At 36.8% G+C, this 26,163-nt stretch overlaps 1 protein-coding gene across 4 annotated transcripts in view; it reads left to right on the plus strand.

Annotated features, from left to right (window-relative positions):
- The window catches only part of CADPS2 (calcium dependent secretion activator 2), a 373,090-nt gene that overhangs the window by 266,391 nt on the left and 80,536 nt on the right, over window positions 1–26,163 (plus strand). For 2 of the 4 annotated variants that reach the window (XM_081331670.1, XM_081331671.1), the window contains exons 17-20: window positions 4,536–4,639; window positions 8,264–8,420; window positions 24,937–25,078; window positions 25,212–25,331. In XM_081331670.1, the coding sequence (XP_081187796.1) occupies window positions 4,536–4,639; window positions 8,264–8,420; window positions 24,937–25,078; window positions 25,212–25,331 (523 nt within the window). The remainder of the gene's footprint in view (window positions 1–4,535; window positions 4,640–8,263; window positions 8,421–24,936; window positions 25,079–25,211; window positions 25,332–26,163) is intronic. The other 2 variants (XM_081331672.1, XM_081331673.1) reach the window with 1 other exon arrangement.

Here is a 26,163-nt window from a genome sequence, read left to right on the forward strand (position 1 = left end):
CTATAAAATCCGTTGAGCTAGAGAGTAAAAATAAAAGTCCACATCACCTTGACCTCCTGTACCGCTCTGCCTGCATCTTTATACTCAAAAGTATTCCTTCTGGCAGGGGTGGTTGCTAACGCCTGGCTCTGCTCCAAAAATCACGGAGCAGAGACACTGCGCAGCTCGGAGCAACCCAGGCTTCAGGGGGGCTCAATCCTTCAGCCGCCCAAACTCTCAGTTCAGGCGGCCCCGGAGAGCTCAACCCCTACCTGGGGCCTCACCCCCTCCTCTTCTCCCGAGGAGGGGGCTTCAAATCCATCTAAACAGCTGATCGGCGCTGTTTACGATGGAAAAACACAGCTGCGGAGCGGACAGCCCGGAGGCGGCTGTCTTCGGCGCCGCGTCGCCACCGGAACTGTAGTGAAATTCTTATATTTCTCAAGCAACTATAAATTCTATCCTGGACTTTACCAATCAATGATATCTAGATGTATTGGACTAAAACTCCAGAAATATAATATGTGGGGAATTCAGGAAAGATGAGTTAATCCAGTGTCAGTTTACAAAGTAAATCAAAATATAGTTACATACAATGAATATGTGTATTTCTAAAGCATATTCTTTGTATGTAACTATATCTAATATATACTTTGCAGAGTAACCATGATAAGCCAGTTAAGATGAAAAGGCAAAATACAATTGCATTTAAAACTTTTCCCCACCCAGAACTTACCTACCAAGTTGAGAAATGTATTTGTTTACTTATTTATTTATCAATTTTGTAGGGGAATATATTGGTACACCTTTTTCAGCTGTTCCCTACTGATTGGACATTACATTTGCTTATGCATATATTATGATTTTGTTTCAGATATGAATTAACTGCAATTAATACTTTAGGAAATGGATAATTTGTTCATTTAAAGTTATTTTTGTTCGTTTTAGAAGCTATAGATTTTTGCAGTTGTTGCTCATTTTGAGATCTGCTTGAAAACTATTTAAAAAAATAAAAGCATCATGGTTTCTTTCAATTTAAACAATTTTGTAAGAGTATTTTCTAGAGAGCATGATTTTTGAAAGTGGTCTTCTCCTAAGTTGGCATGTTTATCTGTATTTTTTTCTAATTGACACAATTTTATATGTATTTTTATTTATATCTGTATGCATTTTATAAACTGCACATTGTGTTACAAGATTATGAAAAATAGACAAGTAAGCAAATGTTTTTCCAGAAGAATCACATAGGATTCAGTTATTTAAAAAAAAAACAAACTAGCTGAAGAATTTCTTCATTCCTAGGAATCAGTTGAGCCAAATTTCAGTTTTTCAGCTGTTCACAGGAATCTGCCATTGTCCATATTGCTACAGTGTGATCCATCAGTAAAAAAAATAATAAGAGGGATTGGAAAGATCATATGCTAAGTTGATTAATGTATGTAGTGAAGAATATTTTGGATGTCTCGATATGTGTCTACCCAAATATGCCTCTTATAGTAGGCTCTTTTCAATGTCTTGCTCCACTAATATGTACATACAATGCTTGACATAATGGGGTTTTGTTTTTCATTTTTGTGTGTGGACTCTTGGTGCTGCCGCCGAGTACTGTAAATGACAAGAGTCTCAGCAAAGAGGAAGGTTGCCTTGGTGATGTTCCTGAGGTTAAGGTCACTTTCCATTTTCAAAGACAGCCAAGGTGGTGATGTGATAGATTTGAGTGATATTTGTGGGAGTGGTGAAAAGGGAGCTGCTGACAGGGTTGTGCTCCTAGTTCTTCTCCCCAGGAAAGATTTTTTTGTTCTTTTCAAAGCATCTTGATCCTAGTGAAAATTAAATTACAAGTTTAGGCTCTGTTTGCTTTTAATCATATAGGAACATGGTCTATATTTTTTCTACTTTTCTACTTCCTCTAGTACTATACATTAATTTCCTTGAAAATAAACAGCTCAAGTAAGAAAATCTTGTATAGGTTCCTATAATGAGTTGAATTAATAAATGTTATTAGAATCTCCATGAATGGGATCACCTGAAACAGAAACTGGTACCATTTACAGCAGGGGTGTCAAACTGCCGGCCCGTGGGCCAGACGCATCACGATGAAACTGCACCCACCCCATTGTTGGCAATGGGGGGAAAGTTGCACGACATCACGTGACGTCGCGAGTTTGTCATGTCTACTTTACAGAATCCTTGGTGAATTCCATAGGATGTCCCCAAACTGAGCTCAATAACCTGCTTATACTTTAATTGCTTGATGAATCTTGCTTTGCTTAAGCAATTTTTAAGTAATTAAAAAAATACAGAACCAAATGTATTTGGAAAAAAAGGGCAGTACAAGCATTGTTTAAGAAAATAGGAGCTATTTGTGCAAGTGCTGCAACCTCCAGCCAAATTTAAAATACTTCTGTACCAAGACATGAGACAAGAAACATCAAAAGTTCACTATATGGTAAAGGTCAAATACTACGATAAAGGATCAGAGTTTTAATCTTTAGTGTGGTTTTCTCCAGCCCAATGTCTGCCAGATATATTGGATTACAGTTTTCATAATCTCCATCCAGTTGGTGGGTGCAACTATGGAGGTATATTTCAGAACTTCTCCAAAATTCCAGGTTTTGGGTGGGGGAATTTAGGTATGGACATGTTTTTAGACCCTAAGGGCTGCACTATGCTTTCAGCTAAAGAAAGGGGAGAAGACCATTGTAGATGGGAAAGTGACACACAATGACTGGGGCTGGAAAGGGAATGAATTAGAGTTGCCAGGGATTCTTGAGTGGGGCTTGTGGGGAATTTAGTGGAGAGTTACCAGGAGATATCTACTGAAGAAGCTGTGTAGCCTTCAGCTGTGGTTTAATTACAGTAGATGCTCTTGCGAAAAGAGGCATCTGTCTAGATCTTGCTATTTTTAGGTATGAGTTTATGGGAGAAGTCATTAGTTCCTAGTAAGACCACAACCTAAATAATATGAAGCAAAGGATCTTGAAAGATTAACCAGAATATGTGCATGTTATATTACATGTGTATGCATATTTATAAATCAACTATTTGCACATATCCCTTAGATTACAAATAATCCTCATTTAGTGACCACAACCAACAACTTGATCGTTAAGTGACGTGGTCACTAAGTAAACTGACTGTGCTTATAATTTTACTTCAGCATTCTTTTGCCGTAGAGGCCTACAAAGGTCATAAATGCAAGGATTGGTAATAAAGATACTTTTTCCATCACTGCCGTAACTGTGAACTAAGCGAAGATTACCTGTATATACATTACATGCAATATGTGAAAATGTCTTCAATTTGGAAACATTCAGGTAGTCTTTGACATGACCATAATTGAGCCTGGAATTATGGTTATCAGTCATGCTGAACATTAAGTGGTTGTAGCCATGCTCAATTTTATGGCCTTTTTTGGTGGTCATTAAGCTAATGGGACAGTCATAATGCTGTCATTAAGCAGACCTATGGCCATTAAGCAAACGTATTGTCTGCAATGGGCATTTTTTTTGCCAGAAGCACTAGTTTCTGGCCAAAAAAAAGTTCTAGGTCATGTGATCATGGGTCACTGCAAACAGCTGTAAATATGGGCTGGTTGCTGAGTGCCCAAAATGTGATCACATGACTATGTGGGGGATGGCTGTTGAAACTTCAGATCCAGGTCATAAGTATCTTTTTAGAGATCCATTGTAACTGAACAGTCATTGAACAATCAGTTATATATCAAGGACTATGTGTATACAAATAACAATTAAACAAAACTAAATATAATTTATTTTAAGCATAATTTTCCTTCTGTACTTCCTTGCTTTTGGGGTGGAGATAAACTTTCTTGTATGTGCTTATGAGCATACAAATATAGATATATAGATAGACACAGTTATCTTAGATATAGACAGATGATATAAATATAGATTATAGATATAGATTAGATATAGATATGTTTATCCTATTTTGTGTCTTTAAAGCTGTGGTTATTTTCCATTTTGCAGAAAATGGTAGACCATTTTTTCCTCCTTTTTAATATTTTGGTAGTGGAACCTATATTTTCAACTATGGTCTCATTGTGATGTATCTTAGAAAAGGATCGGCAATCCTGGTCACTGTTTAACATTAATCTTATTTTTACATTGTACATAACTGGAATTCAACTGTTTGAAAAGCAAGAATTTTGCATGCTGAGCACAATTATACTTCCAGTATAAATAATGTTGCAGCCATTGTGTGATGAAGAAATAAACAAACCAGTAGCTTCTGCTTTCTTTGCAGAGATGACCTTGGAAAAGATTAGAATTTACTTATTCTAGAAGTTGAGCATCTGATGTGCCAGTGCAGTTTCAACTGCTAGTTAAATTGGAAAGTGCTTCTGGTGCCCACTCATTTCATGGCAGATTAAATATTTTATGTATTTGTACAATTTGCATTAAAAGCATCCCTGAAGTGTCAGATGATGTCAATCTCTTGAAATGGTTTAGTTGTGTGTCATCTGGAATGTTTCCCATGCCAGCCTTTCCTACTTACAATCATTCTGGTTTGTGCGTTCCTTTTCACTACAGAGACGCTGAACTTGGCATCTCCTTCTGTAAAGCTGGAAGAGGTTATTCATTTAGCAGAGCTCTGCATTGAAGTCCTGCAGCAGAATGAAGAACATCATTCAGAGGTGAGGATAACCGTATTAGCTGCACAATAATGCTTTAATAACCACCCTGCACTGCCTCGGTGTGAAGCAGTTCTGTCAAAAAACATTACAGAAAGAACCTCTAATATATGTTAAAAGCAATTTACATTTGCAGCATTCTCAGAGTTGTGAACGGTTTGAAAAATCAAGTGAAATAAAGCCCTGCTCCATATTTTTTTTTGTTTCAGGTTTAAATATTTTAAAAAGACATAAATGCTGGGGGGAAAAATATAAGAGCAAAGAAGAGGTGGTGCTAGCCATTATCTTACAAATAATTCTCCACATTCTTATCTGAATAAAAATAAGCACCATACAGCAATAAAAATAGAAATGCTTTCTGTCTTAATGTAGATACACAGATTAAATAAGAGGGCCGTGTTTCGTACACTTCCTTCTTAGTTTGGCTATTATTATTTTTTTAAAAGAAGGATAACAATAACAACAACAACAACAATAATAATACTGCTACAGTCCACATGAAAGTTTTGGGGAGCCCTATCAGTGAAATCATCTGAACAAGTATTCTATTCAGCCGCAAACCTTTGTTATTTGTGGAGGACAGAAGTTGAAGCCAATTCCCAAATATGCAGTTCAACACAGGGGTTTTGTATTAATAAAAAAGTTTTTTTATTAAATACAGTGAACAAATAAAGTTTATAGAATTGCATTAATATTCATTTTGACATTTTAAAAGTTTGATGAACTAGCCTTATTGAAGCACAAATCTACTGGAAATTCATATTTTAACATAAAAACTGTTATATATATTTTTTTCTCCAGCGGAGACACACAAAGTAGTAAGCTAAGATATAATGTCTATAAATACGATCATTCAAAACATCTGCTTTTATCTCACACTGTCAGTTCTAGATTTTAGCTTACATCTGTCATGTGTGAACTTGTTATGGATATTTTATTTTATCCTGAAGAAACAGCTGCTTCAAAGATTTGAAATTAATTCCCAAGGGGCATTCTACAATGGTATTGCCACTGTAAATACTTAATAATGCTTATATGTGAATGTCTCTTTTGAGAATATATATTTAAATTAAAATCACTAGAAATTGCAGTAATTATGATTGAAAAAGTACATTCTTAATACTTAGTTTTAAAATACAATGTCCATTATATACTTTTCCTTCTGCAAAATAGAAATGTAACTAGAACCTTAGTAGCTGGCAATTTATTTTTATGTTTAAATGTATCAATAGAATGCTGATTTTTTAAGTATACAGTATATATATATATATATATACATTTATATCCCGCCCTTCTCCGAAGACTTAGGGCGGCTTACAATCTAAGAAGCACAGATCATTGTGCTTAGCAATAGCCTTCATTCTATGTATATGCCTGCTTATTAGGGCTTTCACACACACCCCAAGCGGCATTTTTACAAAGTCAGCTTATTGCCCCCAACAATCTGGGTCCTCATTTTACCTACTTCGGAAGGATGGAAGGCTGAGTCAACCTTGAGCCTGGTGGGACTTGAACCTGCACTAATTGCAGGCAGCTGGTGTTACTTAAGGAGGCATTAGCCCACTGCTCCACCAAGGCTATTGTGCCTCAGTTCAAACATTATATACTTGAGAGTAGCATATATCTAAAAATTGTATAATGATACAAAAATGGAGACAAAGGATGTGCATCTTGCTAAGTTCAACACATTTTTAACTTTTTTTTCTCTCCTGTTCCACATTTCCAAAATTATGGATTACCCCAGGGAAAAGAGGTATGTTATTCATCCCAATCAAAACTGACATTTTGGTCATGATTCCATGCATTGTTAAACCATTTTGAATGTATGGCATCAATTATTTTCTCTGATGGCATTCACTTTATTTACTTGTGGCATTCATTATTTCATCTGTATTATTTTTTTATCTTTTTAAAATTATACCTGGTCCAACAGATAGCTGATTAAAAGTAGATATCAGACAGATTTAACTTAAAGAGTTTTTTCTTCCAGCTTTGAACAAGTAAAAGTGGAATAATTTTCATCTAACTCATAAAGTTATAGATTCGAGACTATAAAATACATGTGACAAATAGAGAACTTTTCCGGGTCAATGTCAACCAAATAGGTATCCTCTGGCTCATACAGAATACCAATGTTTTGCTGGCATCTTCTAATATGGCTGCAATTCATTCATCTACTCAACAATACGGACAAAAACATCCAAAAATTATCTGACAAGCCCTTTTACTCTGAAATATTAGTCCTATTGCAAGTTCTTTGAGGAGAGCATAGAAAAAGAAGATAAAAGCCTATGCAGTTCAGTCTTGGACAGAACATTACTAACTGAGCCATTGCTGAATATTGAAATGTTATAATTCAGTAGTACAGGAAATATATGTTGCTTTATTGTATACTGTAAATTAGAAATAATAGTCATGTAATATAACAAATAAGACTTTCAACTCATACAGTACTTTTTTCTTCTTCCACTTGGAATCTGTGTGATTAATCAGTAATTGAATTCATTTTTCATGTTGTTTTATATTATTCTTGACAGAACCATGCTCTCTGTGATATTAATCTTTCTTCATGACTTTATTCCCAGGCACCAGTAGATCAGGGTACGATCAAGAGACTCACGGAAATTTCTACTTTTGCTATTGAATGTGATTTATTGGAATCTGCCATGCATTACCTTTTTCAACTTATTTCCATTTTAATATTATTTTATCTTTGCTAGCTGGAAGGAAATTCTGATCTCTGAGTTTCACAGGGTTATAATTATTAATTACAATAAGTTGTTCTTTCCCATTTCTTTTGAAAGAACTAGACATTGATTAAATTATTGTAAAAACTGGTCTCAATCTCAGGATTAGCAGTCAACATGATTATCCTTTTATACGCAGTTATTCTTTTCATACAAAAAAAACCCTATCAGAACATAAAAAGTACTGAAGATATCTTTATGCTTGGGGGGTGGGGTGTTTCCCACTTGAAGATTTTTATGTATTTCAGTTTAACAGAGGTACCATAGAGTTTTTTTACAAAAGCAAGTACAAATTTATATAAAGTTGATTCATGTATGCAGGAATTTAAAAACCCAATTTAATATTAATTTGTTAAAAAAAAACATTGAGCTGTTTTCTTCAATCATAGCATTTAGATAGTATTAGTTGTTAATGTAACTATCCAATTGTATGTCTGATATATTAAGAAACACTTTTAGGCTTGCAATTTTAAAGAGAAATGTTTACTTCATATGCTAGATGGTGAATGTCCTTTTTACATCTGAAATTTTGAAAATAGAGTCTTCATCCTTTTTCTCATAGGACGTCATATCTCTTACATTGGCTCTCATATTTATAACTACATCTACAGTAACATGAAAAAACCAGATTATCAGATTATCAGGGTATAATAATCAGGTCCCTAGTTTATGTGTCAGTCAAATTCTTTAATCAAACATACGGTAATACTCTCACTGAAATGCTGTATACACATGAAAATTACATTGGATGCAAAATTCAGCTTTACTTAATGAAGAATTTCAATTGCTTTTAAAAATATATGCCACATTCCATAATTTCATAGATGTATCATTTTTATGCCTTGCTTCATCATATCTTTTTTTTTAATTGATGATGCAGGCCTTTGCATGGTGGCCAGATCTGTTAGCTGAACATGGGGAGAAGTTTTGGTCACTTTTTACTGTTGACATGGATTCTGCGCTGGAGACACAACCACAGGATAGCTGGGAGAGCTTTCCTCTTTTCCAGTTACTCAATAACTTCCTGAGAAATGACTGTAAGTTTGGTATTTGGTTATTGCCAGTGCTTTTTTTGTAAAAGAAAAAGATGCCGGAACTCACACATGTTATACAACCCGCCTTGCCAACGCTACAAGGTTCCATCCAAAAAAGGTGCCGGAACTCCGTTCTGAGCATTCAATGAGAAAAAAAGCCCTGGTTATTGCTATAGCTACAGTTACTTTCAATTTTAAAATCTTTTTAAGATTTAAAAAAGTTGAGGGTAACTTAGAATCTTTAGCTTCATTTATTTAACCTTGGGTTTTTTCTAGGTTTGTTAATGATGCAGGGAAGTAAATCCCGCTGTGTTCAGTGGGATTTATTTCAGAATAAACATACAAGGCCTTGGGCAACAAAGCAAATATTAACAGATTTTAGATGAAGGTTGAAATTCTTTTGCTGTTGCATTACAGGTAGCACATGGCTTCTTTGTAGACAGGGAAACAGATTGGCTTTAGCAAATTTCTTGTAATCCCAAGAAATTCAGTAGAGATCCTTGCTCACATTTTATCTCCACAAAAGAGGATTTAAACTACAATTAGAACTACTTTTCCTCTAGACATTTAACATTGAACAGTCCAAAGAATTATAAAGAGACTTTCTTGTTGTTTCATAAAAAGGTTTTGAGCTTTGTTTCTCTCTCGTTTATTTTTGTAGCTTCTCAAATATATTTCTAAATGTTTACATGGATCCAGATATAATGCATCATATATGCAACAGTTTGTTTCTTACTGACTGCAAGCAAGAATCTGTGGTTACAGCTGACAATGACTTTAGTTTAAATGAGTTTACAATTTAAACACTTGTACAAAAAAAATCTCACCTGTACATGATTTTTTTTATGAGAAGCAGAATTTTTTTATAGTGAGAAGTCCTTTAAACTTAGAAGGCTCTAATAAACCAGTGTTTCCCACGATACTTAAACTATAAAGCTATGAAATGATCTCTGAGCTTGGTTTTTTCTTGCAGACATTTCATTACCAAAACTAAGTAACATCGTCAGTGCTGGGAGGAAGTGGAGTTTGCTCTTGTTTTATATTCTAATGGCTTGCCCTGTCAGTGTTGATGGGAGTGGTCTTGATCAGGGGTCCCCAACCTCCAGTCTGTGGACCAGTACTGGGCTGTGGCACACCAGCAATCAGGCCACACAAAGAAGCAAAGCCCCATCCACAAGATGCAGGCAATACACAAAACCATATGCCCTCTGGTGTGTGGAAAAACCTCCCTTCACGGAACCAGTCCCAGGTGCCCAAAAGATTGGGGATCTCTGATCTAGATGGTTCCTTGGTTGGGTTGTTTAAAGTTAGCTAGTTTGGCAGTTCTTTGATTGAGGTATTCCTTGCTTCTTGATTGTTAGTCTAATGTTAATCTTGGTGTTAATCTGTGCTAAACTGGGTGTTGGTTGCTTGTGATGAGGTGTTTTGGTCTTTTTGTTTCCTTTTTGGCTTGTTGATTGTCATCTTTGAATGGTATGTAGATGTTGTTTATGTCTATGTGCCTATTCTGGAACGATGATACTGTTGTACTTTAATTAATCTCTTGTAAGACTTCTATGGTCTGTGTAAGCAGATATAATTAACTTTAACAGGTCTCTCCAGATAGTTTAAACTCGTAGAAACACCTTTTATATAGAAATACCTTTATTGCAATTCAGATGACGTTGTACAGTATTTCCAAGATATTCCCGAGGTGTCTCCAAGGTTAGAAGATGATAATGCTCCCAGGGTCTGCATATTGGGACCCCATGTTTTCTGCTAATGAAGCATGGCTCACTAGGGAAGAGGGAGGAGGAAGGCCATCCCAGAAAGGGGAGGGGAAAGGAAATACATCATATAGTAGGAGGGTCTGACTGCCCACATTGTGATTTCTCCACCCAGCCACGTGGTGGCAGCACAGTGCCTGTTGATGGCCAATTTGTCAGGCTTCCAGAAATTCTCTAGCATTTTTGGACTTGGTTTGCTCTAGGATGTTCACATTTTCCTAGTTGAAATTATTGTTAAGTCTGTCCATGTATTGTGAAATTAAGGAGTTTTCATCATGTCTTCTGACTGCTAGTAAATGTTCATGAATGGTCTCTGCTAGTCTTTTCTGTTACAAAACTATGTTTCCAAGCTCAGAACAACCCACATTTATAATTATGGTTACATGATGATTTATGATGTTTACATTCTGAATCTGGCAACCATCATTTCCCAAAAGGTGAAATGGGAGAGTCTGCTTAACTAGGGTTTTCAGCATCCACTGCAAGCACAAAAAGAAGAGGGGAATTGGCTACATATGTAGCAAAGGACACTCTACATATCATAGCTTAAATTATAATATGGTTTACATAGTTTGGTAATGAGAAATATTCTAGCAGAAAATTTTGCATTTGGTCATACAATCATATCCTTAGAACCATGAATCATTGTAGAAATTGCTCAGCTTGAAAGCAGAAATGGGGACAGGGTTGGTATGGTGGGGGGGGAAAGGAGTATATTTTTAATTATTTAATAAATGTAGCAGCTGTTAAAGAGATAGCTGCAAGATTGGGTGCAACTTTGCAGTCTAAGCTTTGGCCTTTTTGTACATGTGTCAATCTTACTAAAGCATAGATCACAATGCTACATCTGCCATTTTGTGAATTTTTTGATACAGCCGTACACACCCAGGATACACCTAAAAATACCCATGAGAGTGTGTGTGTGTGTGTGTGTGTGTGTGTGTGTGTGTGTGTGAAGCATGTGTATGTGTGTGTTGTGAAGGCTTGGTCTCCATTCCCCCTAAATATTCCAAATTCTTTGCTAGCATTTCCTATCTTGTATTGGTCTTACACCCACTGCCATTCTTCCTAGTTCCCTCCAGCTAGTTCTTTAGAAAAAAACATTATTATTGAACCCTACAGTAACTGAATGGGATTACTTCACCTACTGTATCATCAATGCCAATTCAGAAATTGTAAACCTTTATATTCCATAGTCTTCCTGTTCTTTCATATCACAGCTGCTTTGCCATCTTAAGTCAATATTACTTAGTTTCTCACTCAGACCAACAAGTAATACTATCAAACAGAAACATTAAAAAGGGATCTATTTTATTTTTTTAAAAAGTAGACAATAATGTAAAGTCTTGAATTTAAACTTTTTCTCCCCTTATGTCAGTTAAATATGGAATTACTTTAAATAATAATGAGAAAACCATTTCTAAGGGGAGAATGTATTTATTAAAATGACAGAAAATGTATGTTCGTAATGAAGCAGTTATGACCTGTGTTACAAAGTGCTGCTGCTGGAACTTGAAATACCAGTAATTATAGGCCTAACTTTCTTGTTTCTTTTTTAATGCAAGTGTAGTTGCTTCAGCTGTAGAAAAATCAGGACAGTTCCTGCTTCTAAGTCACAAATTACTTTTCCCCAAAGCTGTTTATTTGAAGATGAGTTGGAGTCCATAATTACCAGCCCTTTCATAGAGTGAACACGTTAAATCACAAAGGAGATTTCATGCTTAGGGTATTGATGTCATGTGCCTTCTTTTAATGGCTAATAAATAAAGTTGTTCAAATTTATTGCTGGATATTTTCATCTCTTTTAAAAAAGAAGCTCATAAAAATCTAAGGAAAAAGGAAAAATCTGAAATTCTGCTCTCTGGAGAATAAAAAGGCTAGTGTTAATAATTAACAGGGAGAATGAAGTGGAGTCAAATTAGTCATAATAGAGCCCAGAGTGACTGTTAAGTTAACCTCTCATTATCAAAAAGCTCATTAGGAAATGAAGAGGTGAAAATCCTACTAGATTTTTCTCTAACGTTTTTAATGTTTCAATCTTTCAAATGTGGACTGTTGTCGGTTGCATTTTGTTCTCTTGCACAAGTTTCAGTCTCCACATTGTGAATCTGTGAAGAATTTCTAGATATATGTCTGTGTGTCATTATGTTTCTTCTTATGGATTGACAGAATTCTACAAAGATGCACATCAGTCCTGGATTAGCCACTAAGCAATACAAGTATGTGCTCAGGGCACCAAGAGAAGGGGGGCACCACAGTTTTTTCCCCCCACCTATCAAGACCTGAAACTCTTTCCAAGTCACACTCAACTTTAGTCAAATATTCTGTAATTGCCCTTATCTATGATATTTGACCTTGCTCTGCTCTGTTACAAAAACTTTTTTTGGCATGGTAACTAAAATTTAAAAGTTGGGTTTGAAGTCTTGTTGGATATCACATTTGTTCCTGTTTCATATTTTGCTTCCATCCAGGAGCACATTGTTGAGCTGTGCTTAGGGCATCAGGTATCCTTAATCTAGCCCAGAAGCATATGGATGTATACGTGTACATATATAATTTATATTAATATGTTTTAATATACTTATACATTAATAAAGTCAACAGCCAAAGTGTTCATAAAGCTGAATAATATTAAGAATGTTATTCAAAACACTAAAGTAAGTTTCAATTGTCCTGATCAATTATTTTTCTAGATTTCAGGATTGCAACACATTTCAAAATATAAACTCAATTCCTGTAATTTACTGAATTGCTAATATTTGTTATTTATGTAATGCCAGCAACACAAAGGACAACCTTGTTATATATTAAACCTTCCCAAGTATCTAAATAGAAATTGTATAGGGAAGCAATTCGAAACCTTTTGTTTATCAGTTTTGCTTTTAAATTAGAAGCAGGCTAGCTCCATTTTGCAGTCTGCCCAGAGCCCTTCCTTCATATTTTTCTATATGAGATCTGTTTGTCACATTGTTTTTAGAAATTATGCCTGAGTGGATTTATCACCAAATAAACAAATGTACAATTCTGCATTTTTAATCTCCTTTGCCATTAAATACTTTGCTGTTAGTGCTTAAAACAAAAAAAAGGTTGTTGTTTTTTTATTTTATTTTTTAACTTTGTTTTTCTTTGTTTCTTATAAGATTGGTCTAGCTTCCAAAAAGCTACGGGAACAAGGAGCTGATTTACCTAGCCACATGTTGAAATGTAACACACTCAAGAGATGACACTATACAATGTGCTTTATATTATTTGTGTCTTTCTTTTTTATTTAGCAGAAAAATAACACACATTGTGGAAGCTCCTTGGAGTTTGGGGAGGTGATACCAGGGAGGCACCCTACTCAAAGCAAGAGGGTGGCAGTAGTAACTACCAAACTGCTATGCCAAGATAGGAGTTAGAGTTAGAATGTACAATATATTCCAGAGATCTTTGGGAGAGGTGCTTTGAAACCTGCAATCTTTTACCGCATACACTATGCCCATTTTTCATCTTTAATAAAATTAATAAAGTTCCAAGCAACTCTCTTTAATCTTTATCAAACTTTTTCTTAAAAAAACATTAGTTTTGGTATAATTCATGAACATTTATTTCCACTGAGCTATTATTTTAACAAAAATTATGCAAAATAATTTGCTTCAGTAATTTTTATACAAAAAATACAAAATAATGGGTTATATTTGGTGTTTTGGAGCTGTTACACATTGAGAAATGAAACTACTCTCATTTCACATGATTGTATACAGTAGGTATTTGGGCAAGTTTTCCTTTTTCATAGGTGCCTAAAGAAAACCTTCAATTGGGTGGATTCTCTATAGCTCATTATTCTCTCCTGTTTATTGACCTTGTCCCTAGTACCTAAATAATAGTTTATCAGAAAGCTGAGGTGTTTTTTTTTTAATTTGCCACAAATGCATTCAGTAGATTCAGGTAGCAATATATTGTGTAGATTTATACAATGTTAACAGTTAATGTATCCATGAAATTTTGTTGAGCAGTAGACAGTTCATTTTCTTGATTTTGAAGGATTTTTATGTTTATGAAGTAGATTTAAAAACAAATAAAAAATTTAGAAACTATGCCATAATTTTAGTGAGAGATGCTACTGTATAGAATATTACATTTGACTAAAGGTCAAGCTTTAAAATGCTAATGTTAAATGTTATCATAACAAATATTTAATGAACAAAGTTGCTATTTGGATCACGTGTTATCTTGTAATAATTATGCCTTCCTACTGGACCATATGGAGTGATTATAAACTTCACACTTTGATGCACATCTGTCTACTTGGTGACAAGTCCATGCAGGAATATCATAATTTGTAAAAAAAAAAAAAAAAGCAAACCTACATACATTCAGTTGCAAACCTTTATGAATTTTAATATTGTTCCTTTCCACATCTACATATGCAGATTCATTAATCTATTTTATTTCAGTTTGATGCTATTTTGATATACCTAAAAGATTTTTATATTACACAAAAAGTTGGTAGCAATTTTCAACAGCGATCAAGAATTTATTGTAGGAAATCTTTGGTTCAGTTCTCTCCAAATCACTGAACTCATTAGACATATTTGTCTCTCTTTCAGCAGCTAATTGACAGTGTGATTTTAAATATTTGAAGATAATGCATAGGAAAGTCTATGAAATTCTAACATGTCCTTTGATCATGATGATATAACTGCAATATATAGCAGTTAATTTAGTTATACTAAATATAAGAATTATGAGGAGGACTAATGTCCACTATTGCAATACAACAGGAGAGCTAATCTAGTCTATATGGGTAGTTCTCAACTTGTTGTTGTTGTTAGTTGCGAAGTCGTGTCCGACCCATCGCGACCCTATGGACAATGTTCCTCCAGGCCTTCCTGTCCTCTACTATCTTCTGGAGTCCATTTAAGCTCACGCCTACTGCTTCAGTGACTCCATCCAGCCACCTCATTCTCTGTCGTCCCCTTCTTCTAGTGCCCTCAATCTTTCCCAGCATTAGGCTCTTCTCCAGTGAGTCCTTCCTTCTCATTAGGTGGCCAAAGTATTTGAGTTTTAGCTTCAGGATCTGGCCTTCTAAAGAGCAGTCAGGGTTGATCTCCTCTAGGACTGACCGGTTTGATCGCCTTGCAGTCCAAGGAACTCGCAGGAGTCTTCTCCAGCACCATAGTTCAAAGGCTTCAATTCTTTGGCGCTCAGCCTTTCTTATGGTCCAGCTTTCACTGCCACACATTGCAACTGGGAAGACCATAGCCTTGACTATACGCACTTTTGTTGACAGGGTGATGTCTCTGCTTTTTAGTGTGCTGTCTAGATTTGCCATGGCTTTCCTCCCGAGGAGCAAGCGTCTTTTAATTTCTTGGCTACAGTCCCCATCTGCAGTGATCTTGGAGCCCAGGAAAATAAAATCTGTCACTACCTCCATTTCTTCCCCATCTATTTGCCAGGAATTGAGAGGGCCAGATGCCATGATCTTGGTTTTCTTAATGTTTAATTTCAATCCAAGTTTTGCACTCTCCTTCTTCACCCGCAACAAGAGGCTCTTTAGTTCTTCTTCACTTTCTGCCATTAGAGTGGTATCATCTGCATATCTTAGGTTGTTGATGTTTCTTCCGGCAATCTTAATTCCAACTTTTGATTCATCTAGCCCTGCCTTTCTCATGATGTGCTCTGCATATAAGTTAAACAGGCAAGGCGACAGTATACAGCCTTGCCGGACTCCTTTCCCAATTTTGAACCAATCAGTGGTTCCATGTCCAGTTCTCACTGTTGCTTCTTGGCCCGCATATAGATTTCTCAAGAGACAAATAAGATAGTCTGGTATGCCCATCTCTTTAAGGACTTGCCAGAGTTTGTTATGATCCACACAATCAAAGGCTTTAGCATAGTCAATGAAGCAGAAGTAGATGTTTTTCTGGAACTCTCTAGCTTTCTCCATGATCCAGCGTAAGTTAGCAATTTGATCTCTAGTTCCTCTGCCTCTTCGAAATCCTGCCTGTACTTCTGGTAGTTCTCGATCCACATACTGCTGGAGTCTAGCTTGTAGGATTTTAAGGATAACTTTACTAGCATGAGAAATGAGTGTAATGGTGCGATAGTTTGAACATTCTTTGGCACTGCCTTTCTTTGGAATTGGAATGTAAACTGATCTTTTCCAATCCTGTGGCCACTGTTGAGTTTTCCAAATTTGCTGGCAAATTGAGTGTAGCACTTTTACTGCATCGTCTTTTAAGATTTTGAATAGCTCAGCTGGAATACTATCACCTCCACTAGCTTTGTTGTTGCTCAGCTTTTCTAAGGCCCACTTCACTTCACATTCTAGGATGTCTGGCTCGAGGTCAGTGACCACCTCATTGTGATTATCAGGGACGTTAAGCTCATTCTTGTATAGTTCTTCTGTGTAATTTTGCCACCTCTTCTTAATCTCTTCTGCCTCTGTTAGGTCCCTGCCATTTTGGTCCTTTATCATGCCCATTTTTGCATGAAACGTTCCTTTCATCTCTCCAATTTTCTTGAAAAGATCTCTGGTCCTCCCTATTCTATTGTTTTCTTCTATTTCTTTGCATTGTTCATTTAAGAAGGCATTCTTATCTCTTCTAGCTATTCTTTGGAATTCTGCATTTAATTGGGCATATCTTTCTTTTTCTCCCTTGCCTTTCGCTTCCCTCCTTTCCTCAGCTATTTGCAAAGCTTCCTCAGACAGCCATTTTGCTTTCTTGCATTTCTTTTTCTTTGGGATGGTTTTGGTTGCTACCTGTTGTACAATGTTGCGAACCTCTGTCCATAGTTCTTCAGGCACTCTGTCTATCAGATCCAATTCCTTAAATCTATTTGTCACCTCAACTGTATATTCAACAGGGATATGATTTAATTCATACCTGACTGGCCTAGCGCTTTTCCCTACTTTCTTTAATTTAAGCCTAAATTTTGCAACAAGAAGCTCATGGTCTGAGCCACAGTCAGCTCCTGGTCTTGTTTTTACTGACTGTATAGAGCTTCTCCATCTTTGGCTGCAGAGCATATAGTCAATCTGATTTCTGTGTTGACCGTCTGGTGATGTCCATGTGTAGAGCCGTCTCTTGGGTTGTTGGAAAAGAGTGTTTGCTATGACCATCGTATTCTCTTGACAAAATTCTATCAGCCTGTGCCCTGCTTCATTTTGTACTCCAAGGCCAAACTTGCCTGTTATTCCGCTTATCTTTTGGCTTCCTACTTTAGCATTCCAATCCCCCATGATGATAAGGACATCATTTTTGGGTGTTAGTTCTATAAGGTGCTGTAGGGCTTCATAGAACCGGTCAATTTCATCCTCTTCAGCACCGGTGGTTGGGGCATAGACTTGGACTACTGTGATATTGAATGGTTTGCCTTGGATTCGAACTGAGATCATTCTGTCATTTTGAGGATTGTATCCCAGTATTGCTTTTCCTATTTTTTTATTGACTATGAAGGCTACTCCATTTCTTCTGAGGGATTCTTGCCCGCAGTAGTATACCTGATGGTCATCTGAATTAAATTCACCAATTCCTGTCCATTTTAGTTCGCTGATACCTAAGATGTCAATGTTTAGTCTTGTCATCTCTTGTTTGACCACGTTCAGCTTTCCTTGATTCATGGATCTTACATTCCAGGTTCCTATGGAGAAAAAATCTTTACAGCATCGGACTTTCCTTTCACCACCAGACATATCCACAGCTGAGCGTCCTTTCGGCTTTGGCCCAGTCGCTTCATTCTTTCTGGCGCTACTAGTACTAGCCCTCTGCTCTTCCCCAGTAGCATATTGGACGCCTTCCGACCTGAGGGGCTCATCTTCCAGCGTCATATCGTTTTGCCTTTTGGTACTGTCCATAGGGTTTTCATGGCAAAGATACTGGAGTGGGTTGCCATTTCCTTCTCCAGTGGATCACGTTTTGTCAGAACTCTCTGCTATGATCTTTCCGTCTTGGGTGGCCCTGCACGGCATAGCTCATAGCTTCATTGAATTACGCAAGCCCCTTCGCCACGACAAGGCAGTAATCCATGAAGGGGAGTTCTCAACTTACAACCATTCATTTAGGGACTGTTTGAAGTTACAATGGCACTGGAAAAAGTGACTTATGAACATTTTTTATGATTGTTGCAGCATCCTCAAGGTCATGTGACCAAAATTCATATGTTTGGCAACTGGCTTATATTTAGGGTGGTTGCAGTATCCTGGGGTCAGGTGATCACTTTTTGTGACCTTCTGACAAGCAAAGTGAATAGGGAAGCCAGATGTATTTAACAACCATGTTGCTATCTTAACCACTGCATTGATTCACTTAACAGCTGTAGAAGAAAAGTCTAAAGTGGGGCAAAACTCATTTAACAACTATCTTGCCTTGCAACAGACATTGTGGGCTCAATTGTAGTTGTAAGTCGAGGACTTCCAGTAATCAGATGCAAAATAAATCAAAATAAGTTTATAACTCTCAAATCCCTTTTTGGATAATGTTACTGTTTTATCTATCAATATATATCTGTTGTCATATATTTTGAGAACCAGAGTAATCTGGCTGCCAGTAGTTGCCAGTTCATTTAACTCACTCTGTCACTCTATCCAAGGTGTACCACAAGGAGGCAAACTAGCTTTACACCCTATATATGTTAATATATTTTTCTGGTCCATGTACAACGTGCCATATACTAAATAAACAAACAAATCAGTTTGCATTTTTTGCTACTTTAAAATTCAAACTACCTGGATTGTTAATTTTAATGTTTGAACAGCCACATTCTCAAAGATCCTAATTCATACAAACAAAGCGTTATTTAATAAACTCTGAGATGTGCATTCCTCACCAAGTCTTATTTAAGACACCCGAGAGATTATTTTCTGCTATGATTTTCTGGAAAGAAAGTAGCCTAGGCTCATGCTAAAAATGTGTTTAACATTTCAAATTGCTCTGAAGAAAGGTGAATGGTGCTCTTGAAAAAGAGAAAGTAACTTGTGAGCTGCCATTAAGGGTTGAGTTAAATATAAAGATAGATACCAATTGACTGTGAGGTACAATATAAGGCACATATATGAATCATCTCTATTCATTAAAAGCAGCTACATCTGTCTGCAGTCTTATACATTTTTGTCTTCACAGCCTGGAAAAAACCATGGCTACTTCAGTGATTTGAGGAGAGGCACTTCATGTATGTTCTCCTATGTTGAAAAATATCTTTCAAAATTGCACACAGCAATCCTGCTTATGTGAGCAATATTTTAGTGTCAGGTTTGTATGTCCTTAGCTCCCTGTTTTATTCCCCTAGAATCACATCTCAACAGCAACACATGCCCAGGAGGCTTGATTAGGGCAAATTCCTTTGAGGAGAAGGTTACCACAGAGCATTTCATAAAATATTCAGGAAGCTCAAGGAACTTTCCAGTAACTATTTGTCTCTATGCAAATCTGCCCCTCATGTATTTGAATCCCCACATTTTGTGGGGATTCATAGTTTTGGTGTCCTGACACATGTTTCATCACCTACCAGTCCCCATTGTTCAGGTCATAGTCCAAGTTGTGATACCTTGAAAGACCTCACTAATGTGTTAGGTCTCCAGAAGGATGATAAGGAATGATGACATGGTATGTAGGCCTTTCTGCAGCTTCTCCCTTTCCCTGAATCCTACTGCTGGAATTTGAGCCAGCAAGCTTCTGGTTATTTGTGGTGGCTCTATAGGTTATCTACCTTAAATCGATAATTACCTGTAAAAGCTGTGATCTGTTGTTTTTGAAGCATTTATATGGAGATGGGTATCACAGATTCAAACCATTGATCTGTCTTTTGAACATAACTTTAATTTCTGTTCCAAATATTAAACATAATTTTTCACATCTCTATTGCCTACTTTGTTAACTGGAGGAAGCATATACATAAAGCATATCTAACACTAATTTCCTCTTACTATTTTCTGCCAGTAAATCAACTGTGGAATTACTCTTTTTTGTAAACCTGGAAATATTTTAAAATGGAATTTAGATTGTATTACCAGGAAATGTGTGATGGGAAACCTTTTTCCCCCCTAGAGTACTCATACAGGCAGGCAGTCTTATCAACATGACCTTTGGAAGACTTAGTTATATGTGATAAACTTATATAAGCACACAAAATCCTATCACTATATTAATGAAGTGAGTTAACACTCTAATTAAAGTTGTTGGGTAGAAGGCCAGAGGATAACTCAGCTAGTCAAGCTAGAAAAATCAAAAACAAGTAGAGGAGTTGCAGGTTTGAGCTGCATATGTGTGTCGCATATGGTACCTAATATATGTTTTCTTTGGGTTTTGGTTCAAGATCTGTTGTGGAAATAATAATGGAATGGTTAGATTCAGGGAGGGATTGGGAATGAAAAAGTAGGAAACAGATAGAACAACAACAAAAAATGATGGGTAGTTGCTTGTATTTAAGTCATATATAAGAACAACCACCTGTGGTACCTGGAAAAAAGTGATCTGAATCTAATTCAGGTGCCTTGGGAAACTGTTGTTGATTTCTTTGCCAGTGGTACTAATGAACTCAGCCTGAATTACTATGGTTGGTTCTCTTCTGCCACTTTGCAGCTTTAAGTACACTGCTTTCACAAATGCAGTTCAACTAGAATTCCATGTTGATGCTAAGAAGTCATTGATAGTCTATGTATACCACAGTAGCAGCTTTTCATTTTAACCATAATTTCAGTGGAATGAGTCATTGATTCCAATCCTAATCTTTAATAATGAGTCAGAATATGTACAGTGAATGAATACTCAGACGATTGAAGTGAAACAGTTGGGAAATCTTCTTGATTCTTTTCTTTCTCCTTTTTTCCCTTTACTTCAAGGATTAGTTGTGTGTTCAAGTAACCCTGCCAGTTGCTTAAGGTGAACATAGTGTGTATGGAGTCTCATCTTCCAGGGTATTGAATTTTCAAGCTCAGTGGAAATATTTTAAGGTATCGTATGACCATCCTAGCTGATGCGATCTCTGTACTCCAGAAACCAAGAGATCACAAAGTTGGAGAGAGCTGATATAAAGGTCTTAGGATATATCTTTTTAACTGTGTAATTTAACTTTGGATCATCAGTCCAACACCAGTTTTTCCACCTTTCCTGTTTAATGAGAATGTGCTTTTCTTCCTTGCAGCCAGTCCAGGTAACAGCAGAAAATGGGAAGGAGGAGAGAGGTTTTTGTGAATGGATGTCAATGTTGGGGAAAGGATAGGCAGATACCAGGCTGCATCCATGATGTTGAGTGAAGCTTCAGACCACTTGGCTATTTAGACGAATGTGTTGGTCTTTTTGGATGGTCTTTAGCTTGATGGAGGGAGAGCATGGATCAGGGAAATGCATGAAAAGATATAGCGGGTGATTGAAATGATTCTGCATTTCACCCACCACCAGTGCCTGGTCTTCAAAACATCAATGTCTTTCTTTGCCTTGTCTTTGTTGTTGCCTAATGTAATGTTGGTATGTAATAAAGCTTGTCTTTGTGATTTAACTGTGGATGAGAAAGCCAGCCTGTTCTGAATTACCAAAATCTGGCTGAACAATGGGTTTTGGGTATGGCATGGGCCATGATTCTGGGGCAGGGGTGGTGGAATGACTATTGCTATTTGTGAGATTTTGCTGACTTCCAAGAAGATGATTGTACAGATAACTGGAGGTGAGATCGTACTTGAGAAATTGTGCTTTAGGGGTCAAGTGGATTTGCTACTCTTATTGTGGCAGCCTTCCTGCTGCATATTATGGCTGAGGTGACAATACAGTTCTCTAGCCTTATGATCCTGAGAGACTTCAATTCTGCTTTCTCTGGTCTTGATTTTACAGATCAGCAGTTCATGGCAGCAGTCTAAAACACACTGGAGGTTGTCTTCACTTTAATAACCACAATTGGGACTGGCAATTCATCATTAAGCAGTATAGTGGATAAGTGAAACATCACATGACCACCACCACCCACAAACACACACTTAATAACATCTGTTCCACTGCAGTTGTTAAGTATACTACCTGTGGTTAAGTGCAACATCACATGACCGCAATTTGTGACTTACTGCCTGTTTTCCACTGACTTTGTTTGTTGGAAGCTGGCTGTGGGGGTTGCAAATGGTGATCACATGACCACAGTTTCTATCAATGTAAATGTGGGCCAGATGCAAAGTGCCTGAATTGCAGTCATGTAACTGGGGATGCTACAATGGCTACAGTTTTGAGTCCCAATCATAAATCTACTTTTGCAGTATATTGTAATTTTGAATGGTCTCTAAACAAGGCATTTGGTAGGCCAGGCTACCTGTAGATCTATTTTTTGTCTCAAGGGAGTGGTAACATGACCTGTTATTGATGGATATTACCTTCAGTCCCTTGTCGTGAAAGAATTACTCTCTATTGGCCTTGCAGTTTTCTGTACTTGCTCCTCACCACAGGGAAGAAGGACCTGTTTGAATAGTTCACTCAGGCATCCACTTCTCCCAGGCTCAATTGCATCATGTGACGTATAAGCCGATTGGGCATGGCCTGTGCGTGATGCTTCTGGCCTGCAGGCCACCAGTTTGACACCCCTGCTCTAGAGGGAACTTAAGCTATTAGTCCCGAGGAAATGGGCAGGTTTGTTCATTGATGAATGATGAATTATGAATTATGCTTCCTGTGTTTAGATCCATGTCTCATCTGTCTTTCAAGGTCTCCCAAAATATGGCATGGCTGGACCCATGCAGTAGTAAATGCTTCTCTGGGGAAGGGGATGGTTTCATCTGCTTTGAAAAAAGATGTGGTCTGAACTCTCCCTTAAGACACATTTGGTAGGTGCAAGCACCTGGAGAAATTTCATCAGGTCTCCAACCTTCTCTTCTCCTCACTTTTTGGAGAAAGGCGTGGAGGGGGTGGGAGGCTTATGCCTTTAAAGATCCTGGAGAAACATGAATTATCTAGAGCTTTTTCACTCAGGTTTCACCCTGGATGATAATACCAAAAATGCATTGATTGTGTTTGTGGATTACCTTTGACAGGCACAGGAATAAGGTAGTACTTCTGTCCTGGCATGGCTAGATCTCTCAGACATATTATCAGTCATGGTGTTCTTCTGGACCAGTTCAGGCCCTTGAATGTGTCAGGCAGTATTTTATGGTGGTTCTCCTTGTTCCTCCAGATCTGGTTCCAGTCACAATTGGTATCCTAATCTCTCCCTCTTTTATTTAACATCTACATGTAACCATTGAGTGAGGCAATCTATTATGGAGTTAAGTATGATCAGTAGATTGATGATATTCAGCTCTAAATTTCTGTCCTGCTTTTAGCTAGAGTTCTCTCCCACTGCCAGGAGGTTCTAGTGGTCTGGATGGGGAAAAACAGGCTTTGACTCAACATTAACAAGATGAGATAACTTGGTTTTAAAACTCTCCAGATATGTGGATATTTCCTTTTTGACTCAGAATGGAACTTTACTCTCTCAGATAGTCACTGCACAATTTGGAGGTCCTACTTGGTGAGCAACTGGCAGGATGAAGGACTTCCACATACCTTCATTCTGTCCTTCAATTGTGCTTCTTAGAATGGGAAATTCTATTCCCAATTACTCATGCCTTAGCCACTTCCCAGTTGGGCTCCCAAGCTGCCCATAAAGAGCATTCAGAAGCCCTAACTGGTTCATAATATTAAAGCAATTTGAGGAAACCATGATATACTCATGTGACACCTCTGTTTCATGGACTACACTGGCTCCAGTAGGTTTATGGGTACAATTCAAGGTGGTAGTGGTGACTATAAAACCCCACAAGACCAGATGATTTATGTGATCACCAATCCCCAATTATACCTGCCCTTCCCACCAGATTTGACAAGGTGGGCATAGAAGATCCCTTCTCTGAAACAATGCCACCTAATGGGACCCACAAAGTTGCAGCATCAGCTTTATGGAATAGCATTCTTCAAGATGCAGACTTAGCATTCTTAAAAGCTTTGAAGACAAGGCTTTTTTCAATCATTGAGGTCATCTAGTTAGTAGAACCCAATATGTGTGGCTTGATTGAATTATAGTTTTCAGGGAGTTTGACTATATTGTAATATTTTATTATTTCTTGGATTTTTTGCATGCATTGTGCATCACTCAGAATCACAAGATTTTGATGGAAGGCTATCTAAATTCAGTAAAGAAATAACTTTTTCATTTTTTAAAAAAAATCTCTTTCTATAGGTATTTTTCCTCTTTTCAGTTTTTCCCTGATCTTGTAATATATTTGTGTTTCTTTACATATCCATATATCTATATGAAAATAATACATTAAGTAAACAGTGCTTCCATCTGAATTTCCTTTGTCTGCACAAATGTTGTTCTAGGCAGAAACATAGGAGTATACTGTTTAAATGTTTGCATGCTTGTTCACTTCAAATCTATCCTCACATTCCAAATTAATGTTCCATTTTTAAATTTGATTTTTGATCGGGTTACATTTCATTTCCAGATAATTTTATATTTTGGAGGGGTTTTTTAGGACATTTCTATTTGAAAACATGGCTGTTTATTGTCATTGGTCTACAGATGTATAATCCTACTCATGTTTAAAGCAAGATTTTGTTGAAATCAATTTGCTTTCTCTCCAATGTACATAGTCATGCACTCTTCAGGAAGTGTTTAGCCATTAAATCCAATTTTGATTATGTTTTAGTTTACCATGACAGTCTTTTATGAAACATTACGTTTTTTTATCTTAAGCCTGTACAAATGAGAAAGAAGTAATCACAACTATTTGAACTGTTTTTGTTTTGTTTTTCAAGCACTTTTGTGCAATGGAAATTTTCACAAGCATTTGCAAGAGATTTTTGTTCCCTTGGTCATCCGCTACATTGATCTCATGGAATCATCCATTGCCCAGTCCCTTCACAGAGGTCTTGAACAGGAATCATGGCAGCCTGTCAAGTAAGTGTTTCTGGAAAGCCTACACCAACTGCACCTATAATATCTTTATTCTCATTTTGGTTTGTTATTCTCCTCAACGTTAGTTTTTATATATTATTTTTATGGTTTCCATGCATTGTTTATTTCTTCACAGGACCATCACCAACAGTCTTCCCAATGTAGCTCTTCCAAAAGTTCCAAGTTTGCCTCTTAATCTTCCACAGATACCTAGTTTTCCTACACCAACATGGATGGCTTCTTTATATGACTCCACGTGTGTATTCTTGACTGAACTTTGAGTGTCTGTATGTGTCTCAGCTCTGCATGGCCTTGCTAGTGTCATGTTGTACAGCTGCATTTGGACCGCATGGTGTTTGTGATCATTGGATTGGAAATTAGAATTTTTTGGTTGAGAGCCAAGCATGGAATGTCATTGGATTGTGCTTTTTGGTGTATAAGATCTCAGTAGGATATTACTTAAAATTAACTAGGTAAAGGTTTGTTATGGTACACTTAACAATCATCACCCTTAATTACATAATTGCTCTTATTTAGTTAATAAGCAGTATGGAAGCACTTTAAATTATTGTACTCAAGTATGTTTTTTTTAAAAAAAAATGTCAATAGCTCTTTGTGTTTTGGTGTGTTGTTACTAATCCACTGCATGTGCCAAATAATTTCAAAAGCCGCAGCAGTAGCAGTTGGTTTTATTATTTTTATGAGACTTTGATAGTCTTCTTTTATTAAGGCACTTCTAGCATTAATAGAGTTCAATTCCCAACTAATTACACTGCAGCCGACTGAGATTCCATCTCTATTTTTTACAAAGCAGAATCAGATAGCTTTCTGTGTTTTCAGAGAGCAACTTTACAATTACTATATACATTATGGTTATGTTATATTAGGAAAATGCATTCAGTAAACTGAACAAAATTAGCAATATGTGAAGAGAGACTTCTAAAATTGTACTAGTCAAGAAGCATTGTCCAATTTTTATGATGTTTCTTTCTACACTAATTGAGAGAAGATGAAATGGTGGAAAATAAGGGATGACTATAAAAAGGTTTTTTAAAAAAGGGAGCCTCAACTTTTACATGGTTGTATGA

The sequence above is a fragment of the Vipera berus genome (genome assembly GCF_964194415.1).
Source record: "Vipera berus genome assembly, chromosome: 6".
NCBI lineage: Eukaryota > Metazoa > Chordata > Lepidosauria > Squamata > Viperidae > Vipera > Vipera berus.